Source organism: Vigna umbellata, chromosome 3, assembly GCF_029865625.1.
Source record: "Vigna umbellata cultivar VRB3 chromosome 3, Vumbellata_1.0, whole genome shotgun sequence".
NCBI lineage: Eukaryota > Viridiplantae > Streptophyta > Magnoliopsida > Fabales > Fabaceae > Vigna > Vigna umbellata.
In genome coordinates this window covers 8,140,783-8,151,693 of record NC_142167.1, presented here as the reverse complement: position 1 = coordinate 8,151,693, position 10,911 = coordinate 8,140,783, and the positions used below count along the sequence as shown (strand labels likewise).

General features: G+C 34.8%; 2 protein-coding genes and 1 pseudogene across 3 annotated transcripts; 2 read left to right on the top strand and 1 right to left on the bottom strand.

Annotated features, from left to right (window-relative positions):
• Positions 1–1,607: 1,607 nt before the first annotated feature.
• LOC148201547 (toMV susceptible protein tm-1(GCR26)-like) lies at positions 1,608–2,363 on the top strand. The gene is made up of 2 exons (XM_088108558.1): positions 1,608–1,820; positions 1,911–2,363. Exons 1-2 carry the CDS (start codon positions 1,699–1,701, stop codon positions 2,191–2,193), a joined length of 405 nt encoding a protein of 134 aa, XP_087964684.1. The 5' UTR covers positions 1,608–1,698; the 3' UTR covers positions 2,194–2,363.
• Positions 2,364–2,805: 442 nt separating this feature from the next.
• Positions 2,806–6,842, bottom strand: LOC148201546 (abscisic acid 8'-hydroxylase 3-like). The gene is made up of 9 exons (XM_088109826.1): positions 6,074–6,842; positions 5,338–5,662; positions 4,999–5,148; positions 4,195–4,445; positions 3,850–3,937; positions 3,655–3,733; positions 3,428–3,534; positions 3,213–3,331; positions 2,806–3,131 (listed from the first exon to the last, which is right to left on the bottom strand). Exons 1-9 carry the CDS (start codon positions 6,397–6,399, stop codon positions 3,017–3,019), a joined length of 1,560 nt encoding a protein of 519 aa, XP_087965952.1. The 5' UTR covers positions 6,400–6,842; the 3' UTR covers positions 2,806–3,016.
• Positions 6,431–10,658, top strand: LOC148201545 (uncharacterized; annotated as a pseudogene). The gene is made up of 6 exons (XR_015784957.1): positions 6,431–6,472; positions 6,830–7,314; positions 7,876–8,035; positions 8,372–8,504; positions 9,199–9,293; positions 10,306–10,658. The product of XR_015784957.1 is annotated as an uncharacterized LOC148201545 (transcript).
• Positions 10,659–10,911: the final 253 nt, after the last annotated feature.

Sequence of the window (10,911 nt, the reverse complement as noted above, 5' to 3'; positions counted from 1 at the left end):
CTCTTCAAGCTTTCTCCTTTCTTTCTTAAAGCTCACTCATTTCTCTCTTCAAGCCTTCTCCTTTCTCTCTTCAAGCTCGCTCCTTTCTCCCTTCAAGCTTTCTCTTTTATCTCTCGTTTCTCTTTATTTTAGCTTCATCTTCTTCGGCGAAGCAACCCGGTGAGAAACATGTTCTCCTTTACATTGATTTCGGCGATGAGAGCAAGATATCTCCATTATTCCCTTTCCCCTTTCGCGCTTTCCCTTTCCCCTTTTCGACTTCCTCTTTCCCATTTTCCATTTAGCCTTTCCCCTTTCCTCTTTGCCAATTTGTGTTTCTTGTTGTGTTAATTATTTTTTGGATTGTTCTAACGTGAATTTTTTTTTATGCAGTTGTGTGTGCAACATTCTTTCAAAACCAAGTTTGTTGATGTTTTGTATGGAAGATTGACTCATGAGGAGAGGAATGTCTACATGATAAAATTATGGAATGTCTACTTGATAAAATTATGGAATGTCCACTTTCCAATCATGCTGACGTTAATATTTTAAAAAATTATTGTAATGGATTTATCGAACATTTCCAATTAACAACATGTTTTTTCAATGTTAATATTCATGGATTGAACCAAAATATGTTTTCATCATGGAATGTTAATGGATTTGATACACATGACCATTAAACTCACTCATCCATCTCAAAAATTGAAAAAAAGTCACTAAAGCCACAGGCAAAACCATCCTGGGGAGTCCAGTTGAACCACCTTGGTTCAAACACCTATAAAAGCTTTTTCCTCCACAGTTGAGTGGGACAAACTGTGTTTTGATACACTTGACACCATCAATGATGAGCAACGTGAGACATCCATGCAAAAAAATAGAAAAAATCATCGATAGGACACAAAAATGACCTTGGGAGTCAAGTTCTTCGAGCTGGAGAGTAACATGTAACTTTTCGTACAAAGCAGCAATCAGTCTCTGGTAATCGATTACAGGGACAGAAATAGAAAAAAATATAAATAAATCACCCGGGACAAAAAAATGACCCTGGGGAGTGTTGTTCATATAACTAGAGAGTACAGTTGAAGTTTCTGTACAAATGACATTTTTTATCTTGTAATCGATTACGAGAGTAAAAAGGTTGGTCATGCACTTTCAACTAATAACTTAAGCTTTTCGACATTAAGGCCCTGTTCTTTTGAGTGGATTTGAGAGGATGGATTTGAGGGGATTTGAGAGGATTTGAAGATAATTTTTTTTGTCGTTTATTTGAGTGAATTTGAAGGTAAATGAGAGTGAATTTGGAAATAATTTTTTTTAATTTGTCATGTCAATACAATTCTATACTAATTCTCACAAAATTTATTTTCAAATTCACTATCATTTACCTCCAAATTAACTCAAATAAACGATAAAAAAAATTATCTTCAAATCCTCTCAAATCCCCTCAAATCCATCCTCTCAAATCCACTCAAAAGAACATGGCCTAAAGAAACTGAAAATACTAATTCTTGAGGTCAGATTAACTAGCAATAAAGTATTAACCCTCTATACCCATCTTGAATAAAAATTGGTAACTTAATGTAATTATGAAATCCCCTTGCCATGCTAGTACTATATCTCTTTCTTTTCCATTATGTTTGACTTATATTTTGTTTTCAGGTGGTAAAGAAGGTTCCAGTTCTTGCTGGTGTATGTGCAACTGATCCCTTCCGCAGAATGGATTACTTTCTTAGACAGGTGGAGTCCACTGGATTCTCTGGGGTACAAAACTTTCCTACAGTAGGGTTATTTGATGGGAATTTTCGACAAAATCTTGAAGAAACGGGAATGGGATATAGGTGGGTATTTGGAAAACAATTTCTCATATCATATTAGTTAGAGTGTTACATCTCTCCCAACTTTATTTCATTTTCCTATTAAATTATCAGCTTGGAAGTTCAGATGATCCAGAAAGCCCATAAAATGGGTCCCTTGACAACTCCATATGCATTCAATCAACATGAAGCAATTGAAATGGCTAAAGTCGGTGCTGATATTATAGTTGCCCATATGGGTCTAACTACAACAGGCTCCATAGGTGCAAAAACAGCTGTTTCACTTGACGAAAGTGTAATTCGTGTACAAGCTATTGCAGAAGCAGCACACAGCATCAATCCCAATGTCATCGTGTTGTGCCATGGAGGTATGCAAGTCACCTCAAAAGTTTTATGAATGTATATTTGAAGTTTTATGGATGCACTATTTGAAGATTAAATATTAAATTAAGTGTTCACTGGTCAATTATTATTATTTGGGCCTAGACCAGAAGTGTAGAATGCTTATTAACAGATAACTGAAAAGCATCTTCCTATATCTTATGTTGGAGCCATGTATTGAATCTTTTCATGTTTCCTGTTCATATTGAAAAACTTCTATTTGGCTTAATTTGTGTATGGTCAACCCAAAAGAGTGACAAAGTTAAACCAAAAGAAAAGAAAAGAAAAAATGGTACGGTCAAGGAGGGTTTCAGTAAAAAGGAATGGAAAAGGCTTTGATCTGTAAGCAAAGAAAGATTGGACTCGAAGTTTAGATGTGTTTTAATTTTCAAAGTGTTTGGATGCTCTGCACGATAATTGTAGTGGGCCACTAAAAAAGACACAAGACTACCTACCCTCCACCTATATATACTGTGGTTGTTTCATATAAAACCATACGCGAAATTTGTTAGAGGTAAAGCGGTTGGTTTCTTCCCACGCATTGTTCCAACAAGCAGCTGCTAGTTATTCTTGTGATTTCTCCCAAAGTTTGAACAGGACACACATCATCTACCACCAGGTAATCTTACATGCAATTCGTAACTCTATTCATTAATAGTATGCAGATAATAGATTCGGATTACCATTTCTTAGAAGTAGTGTGGTAATTGAATTGATACGCATATATAATTCTTCCACGGATTTATTTCATGTGATGTTAAATCTGCAGATATAGACTACTCTCTGCTGCTTTGTTCTTATCAAGCCTTCCCTTTCTTGTGATTCTCCATGACCTTCTTTTATGACTCTAGCATAGTTTTGCTCAAGGACTTCAAAGTTATTGGGCAACCGCTCCTTAGCCTGGGTATGTGTGCCTTCTTTTCTAAGCAAGTGTCTAAATCATCAAGGGTCCACCTACGAAGGAGTATCTTTTAATTGTCGTTTATAGAAGCAAAAAAGAAAAATAGGAATCGTGGTATGACATAAAATACTCACGTATAACCACCAGCAAGCCTGTGTAAAAAGACTAACATTGTCACTTTTGCCATATTGATCCCAAGGCATGTCCTAGGCCCTGATCCGAAAGGTATGAAACTGTATGGCTTTTGATGTTCCTGCAGATATGAGACGAAAAGTAATTTCTTGACACAAGGACGTGGCAAAAAGCAATCAGAGAAAGAGCCAAAATAAGTAGAGAGAAAGCTAATTACATCAAATCTTTGTGGGTTGAATTTCAACGGATCATTGTACAAATCAGAGTCGTGATGTATGTGAGTTGCATCGATGTTAACATGCCAACCTTTCTTTATGTCATACCCTGTATGGTTAGTAACATAGTCATAGAAGGCCAGAAAAACTAATGACGCCCTCCTATAATTAAGCAAACCATAATGAACATAATTGTCTTGATATCTTCAAAGGAGTTGAGTAAACTCACCTTCGATCGTGCAGTCTTGAAGTGCGACACGAGGAAACCATCGCAGGACATTGGACATTCTCAATGTTTCCTTGACTACCTGGATAGAACACGAATTGATTCTTAACTTTGAACTTTTATCGTATGAGCTTCCAGTTTAGATAGACAAGCAATCATTTCATAGCATGTGCATCATTTCTAAAGTATAATTCTAACCTTCAAACCATAACGTATGTTGTTTAGATCTTCATGGTTAAGTGAAGCTCCGTCTGGTTTCATATTGGTTATAGATAACTGTTCTTCCTATAAGTCAAGATGAAACTCTGGTCATTTTTTCTTGTGCAAGTGAGCACATAGTTTTCTACAATGAACTTCCTTCTCGTACCTAATACCACCTTGAGAAAGAAAAACGGGGTTATCCCTTCCAAATAGCATCAAAATGACACTTACAACAATACCGGATATGACAGAAAATTCAACTGTTGATTCGGTTAAATATAATGCTAATACTTATGGTTGGTAATTAATCTTAGTTGACTAGAATATGTGCAGCATCTCATCCTGAGTATGTCCTGTGCTTCTCTGTTGTCATGTAGAAACTTTACACTCCACATCATTCCCGCTGCCGTGGTCGTTTGTCCAGCAATTATCAATGTCAGCAGGTTATCCATTATCTCCGAGTCATCAAGTTTTTCACTGGGTGGGAGTGAGTCTCGCTGCAACATGGACTGAAGAAAGTCCTCTCGAGTTTCTTCTCCCCTCCTACGTCTGGCAATGATCTCTCTGAAGGTCTCCATGAGCCTTTTACGAGCCTGCTTAACCATAATAAAACCTTAGGAATCATTTTTCAATTTAGTTTTTAAGTATCATCTTCTCTCCTGAGGAGTCCTTAAACAGATTAAACCTCGTAATTATTTGTATAATTTAATTAGGTTACAGATTGCTTAGGAGAGAGGGTGATTACTTTAAAGACTGAATTGATATTTTATTCAATTTTTTGGATTTCACTGGTTCAAGATTGAATAAATAAAGAAATTGATTTTAATTTTTTATGAGAAAAAAAATTGATATTTCAACAATTTCTTTTATTACGAAGTTGTGCCGTGATATCAACAGTTGATTTTTTTCATCAACCACTAAACTTAATTATTTTACCCATTAAACTTCAGACGAAAAAAAACAATAAAAGAAAAAAAAAGTAAGAAGTTTGATTATTATTTTTTTACTCAAATTAACAAGTAGACCATGGAAATTTAGGTACGTCTATTATGGTAATTTTTTTTAAAAGAACAAATATTTATATTGAAGAAGTTGTAATGTATGTGTGTGTATATATTTATATACTTTTTAAAAGATATCACTAACCGTGATGCCTTTATAGTATCTGGTACCAGGAATCATGATGGGAATGGATAACATGGCGTCAGAGGCGGCGTTGCAGTCTTCTTCGATCTGTCGTAGTAATGAATCCTCCGTGATGCTCATCAGCATATCACACATTGCATCGAATGTCATCTTTATATGCAAACAGTTCATGGGAGTTAGGACTCGGAGCACATTATATGTTGATAATATAAAAAAGAAATACGTTATCGTTTAATAATAAATTGTCATTATTGTAAATATCTATCATTATTTCTGATAAGCTTACAATATAAAATCTATATTAGGTATTGAAGATAAAGTCGTAAAAATTGTTTTTACCTTCATACAAAAGTTCAACACTTTGAAACTTTTCCCGCTTTCTTCTAGCTTTTGTAGCCTTCCACACAATAGTTTGTCAAATTTGGTGACAAATGCGGATAGGGAAGTCATGGAAAATGGTTCTGATAGAAGACGCCTTATTCTTTTGTGACTCTCAACGGGTACACATAATAAGCTTTTCTCTCCCACGGCATCTGCCATTGATTTCACGTAACCCTTGTTGAACAGTACAAAGTCATTGGCAAATATGGTCCTTGCTCCTTCAGGATTAGGAACAAATACGTGGATCTTCCCAAACAGCCTTGTCTTAAACCATCTCCCATTCCTATTTCAATACATACCAACTTTAATGCAACATCTTATTTTGATACCTAAAAATTTTTTAAGCACTTGACATTTACATTTTTTATCCTTCAATCTCTCTTTTTCTTTACAAGTACCAAAATTTACTTTTTTTAATATCTATTTTATCCTTAAAAGTGGATTATATGAAAAAAACATTTTCCGCCTTTAATATAGCTTACAGTATGCTTTATCAAGTTCCTCGAAACTTAAAAACTTCCATTCACGTGTCTTTGTATTGTTTTCCAAAAATTAAACTTGAGTCTATGTATTGTTTGGAGAAAAGAGTAACAAAAAAATAAAAGAGATGTTATAAGACCAGATTCTGGTTGGAAAGAAAAGCACTTAGAATTTACAAGTATATATAGGAAGAGAAAAGTAAGTAGTGACATACCATAATCGCCTAAGTCTGACAAAATCATAGCATCCCCTTGTGCTATTAGTGGCTGAAAGAAAAGCAAGAGTTTCCCCGAGAAAAGGCAGTCCCAATCTTCCAGGAATCTCTTCTCTGTGGTTTGTTGTAGCTCTCTTCCATGCTTTTGAAGCGAAATATGTTACTCCTATAGTGAATAATGCGACCAAGATTATGTGGTAACAGTTCTGCACTACCAATAGTACCTCTTCTCTCATCAACAGATTCAACATCTCTTTTATTTTTTTGTTACTCTTTTCTCCAAACAATGGCTTGCTATGAAGGAAGACCAAGAAGTAGCAACCCATATATGGTTCCTTAAAATAATATATAAAAAGAATGACGAGAGCAGCGTTGCTTATCAGTTCAACATATGCTTTTGTTTGTATAATATTGAAAAGGAACTAGGAGCATCTTCGAGGGATTGGTTACACAAAAAGTTGGAAGATTCCGATTACAATAAGACATTACAAGAGGACGTGGAGCTTACATTCATTGGACACGCTCCACGTCAGCGTTTTTGAAAAAAACATGCAGACTGAGTGAGGGTAAAAGGGAAAAGACCAAAATTTGGGTAAGTTTTCATTAGGGGTTCGTTCGAACATCCATTTAGGCCATTTAGGTTTGCTTTCTCTGGCGTACTGTTTTCCATCATTTTTCATTGGCGCCTTCGATTTCCATTTAAAAAGCTTGTTCAATCGGCGATTGTGAAGGTTTTTGATAGGTGTGAAGATTTAGCATCATTGTGCCGCTCCCAAAATCTTGTGTGTACTCGCTCTGCTTCTTAATCTCGTGGCCAATTCGTTCCAAAAACCTAACCCTAAAACGCCAAAAATCAACGCTTTCGCAGGCTCACGTGGAGCTCGTCAGCTACGGCTTACCCTCCGGTCTTCTTCCCGCCACCACCGTCCTGTGATATGCCGTGAACCGGACCAGCGGTGAGTTTACCGTCAAGCTCGGTGGCGCGTGCAAAATCAAGCTCCCTCCGGACAACTACGTTGCCACCTACTCCGACACCATCTCTTGGAAAATCGTGCAGGGGTAAATTGCGGAACTTGACGGAATTAGGGTTCGCACATTCTTCAAGTGGTGGTCGATCACCGGAATCCGCTCCTCCGGCGACGATATCGTCTTCGAGGTCGGCATGGTCACGGCGAAGTATCCATCGAAGAATTTCGATGATAGCCCCGCGTGCGAGGGTCAACACTCTTCTGGAGGAAAAGGTTAGTTTTTTTTTTTCGCCCCAGTTTCATCGTGCTTAATATTTACTTTGATTATTAGTTGCACACGTATTTAATCGAGTTCTTCAGTTTATTGTTGTTGTAATGTACTGTGAATTTGAATAAAGTTTTGGATGCGGATAGAATGACTGAGAAAGCTCCACTGTTATATGGTTCTTTCATTCTTCATGTCTTGAAATATTCCACGATTGTCTTTTTATGTTACAAAAGCAAAATGTTGACACATGGCCATGAAAAAAAAATTACTTTGTTGGTCTCTATTATATAATGAGTCTGATTAGTTGCTTGTAGTGGATGTGCTCATTAGAATTGCAAGCCTACGTTGCCCTTTTTTCTGGGTTTTAGTGTAGTTTATGGGATCTAGAATTTCAAATGTCATCATTAAAGTTTTGGAGAATATTGGTACTGTAATTGGGTTTTTGTTAATATGATTATAAGCATAACAGTTATTGTTAATGATTTTACTTGGTTTGTAAGATTTGACTATTTTTTATAGACTGTGTCCTCCTACCAACCATGTTTTATCTTTTCTTCTACACGAAGATCCATGGTAAGGTTTTGCTAAGGCTGGCAAAAGCTATTGTGGTCTATTAATTATGCCTTCATTTCTTTTGGAGAAGAAACTTAAATTTGCAGCAGATGTTTCTTCTGGAATCATTCTTGGAAGGGAGCTTGTGAATTCTCCTCCAATGTGCTACACCAGGTTCGTATTAAACTAATGTTTATATGTTGCAGATAGGTTAATTTGACTAAACTTCTTACCAAGCTCTATAAAGAAAGTAAAATAAAGAAAAATTTTGAAAAAAATTAAAATTAGTTCATATATCTCAACTTTAATCTTGTATTTTTTGTCATGGGTTTGGTTTGACCGCCAATGTTTTTTATTTTTTTTTCTCATTTTCTTTTAATAATATTTGTCATGTGATGACAAATGATAGATGTATTTTAAGGTGCCGACCTAACTAAGATGTTAAAATACAATGATGCCATTTATAATAAAAAAAACTTAAGAATTGATTAGAACTTTGGCAATTAAAAGGCTCTTGCAGATTGAAAGGTAATACAAGCTGGACCATGCATCCACATCTGGCCGTGATATGTTTGAGAGAATAACTCTTTATTCAACCTTATGACAAAACAATTGGAAGAAAGCACGACACAAATGTGCAAAGGTAAAATATCACAAATGTTCTTAGATCTATATATTTATATACATAATTTCATTATATTGTGCGTATAGAAGATAATTGTTCATATTACACACTACAGGAAGATCTTTATTTTCCTCGTCCTCTGATACAAGATTTAATATGGGATGGTTTGTATGTATTGGCCGAACCACTTCTTACTCATTGGCCTTTCAACAAATTGGTTAGAGAAAAGGCACTTCAAGTAACGATGAATCAAATCCATTATGAAAATGAAAATAGTTGATATATAAATGTTGGATGTGTGGAAAAAGTAATTTATATATGCTTCTGTACAAATTGAATTTGAGCTTCTCCCTTCAAATAAGCAACAAGTGTTGTGTGTTGTATAGATACTAGGTATGCTTGCTAGAATCCCAGATTATTTGTCGGTTTCTGAAGATGGAATGACCTTGCAGGACAATTAGATTATATTTTTATCTCTTGCAGGAAGATTATTTTCAATTTTGTTTCTGAAATTTATCTCTTGCCTTTCGAGGCATTTTGGGTCTATTCTCATTGCTAATGGTATCAAGCTTTATTTTTCATTACCTTTATATGGATTCTAAAAGGATTACTTTTTGGGTCAATCCTTAATTTACTTTTGTAGCATTGCGTGCCTATGCTTTCATTCATATATGTTAATTTTTTTTAATAAATTTAATCTTATTTTCTACAGCTTGCAATATATCAGGTGCAGTCACTGGACTTGAAGAGGACATTTGTCTTCACTTTTCTCGGTTTTACTTTAGTGGGTCCAACGTTATATTTTTGGTAATTCCCTAGAACCTATGTTGGTATGCCTGAAAGTAGACTCTTTGTATAGCCTCATAAGTATGAATTTGTGTCGTTCTTTATATAATATAATGACATCGCAACCCAACAACAGTAGTAATAAGTGACATATGTTGGTATAGGTTTTTTTAATAATGTTGATAATTCAACTATTTTACCAATATCAAATTAGATACCAATATCAAATTCAGCAGCTTTTTCATGTAGGTATTTAACGCCAGTTGGAGTAAACTTAACTTCTAGTCCTAAGTGTTTTAGATGATTAGTAGATGCCCCATTTGCATAGGCAGTTTGTACAACACCAAGACGGGCCTGGTGGGAATTTTTTATGCCTTCATTCTCATTAAGAAAGCTCAGTTGCTCCCTAATAAATACGGTAAACAGGGATAGCATGTTGTCCCCATCAACAAGATCAATCCTACCACTGCTTTCAGGTGGCACAATAAAATAAACTAACCGATTAGCATCTCCATCCAAACTAGCGGACCTACAAACTAGCACTAGCTCCATTAGTAACGACCATAATAAATAAGACCAACATAGCAGCACCAAAAGAATGCATCTATTAAATGAAATGCTAGAAATTAAAGGTTATTATGTGAGAATAGATCATGATGTTATTATATGCTATGCTACTATGGTTTTACGGAGTTATATGGTATAATTGTGATGTTCTATGTTGATTAGTGTATAATAGAATTACTGACAAACTTTAAATGTTATGCTAAAATAGTCAAAATGATCATATTGCTTAAAATATTAATTGATTTACATATTTGAGACATGACAGATTTTACATATTGATGCAAACTTTTTAATTTTTGCCGCAATTTGGTAACATCCAAATATAGGAACATTACACGGTATGTTAATTAATAATTTTTATTTGATTACACAACGATTTGTATTATTTATATATATGTTTATTTGAGTATGATTTATGATAAGAGGCTTTTAACTGTAATATTTAACGAGAGTAATGTTATTGCAGGAACAATTACGACTTTTGCGACAACAGATGGTTTGTCAGACACGAAGAAAATGTTATTCGAAGTAGGGTAATGAAGAAATGTGGGATGTTATAGGCAATGATGAAGTCATGAAGTAAGAAAACATGAACAAGTTGAATACACTAAAGAAGGGGAAGAAGTTGTAATAGAAGTTCAACATGACTTGATTGATATACATATTCAACACAATGTCCATGAAATATGATTTATTAGGATACAATTTATGTTATTGGTTTTCAGGTTGTTTAGTTTGTGTAATGAAGAATATGTTGTATTGTTTAATGTTTGTGAATCTAATGATTCAATATAAAATGTTTTATGGTTTAAAATATAAGTTTGGTTATATATAAAAGTTTGGATGTCAACCATATAGTAGTCCTTACATTTACAAGAGAAGGTGATGATTCATGGTAATGAATTTCATCTTGGTCATATTCGACAGATATGATGAAATAAGGATGGTGGGAGAATGTTTGCACCAAAGAAATGTGATCATTGATATTGAATTTAATCACTTATATTGTTGTACATAACCTCTTTCAGAAATATTCACATAGGACGAAGTAGATAACTACTTACTGCACCAA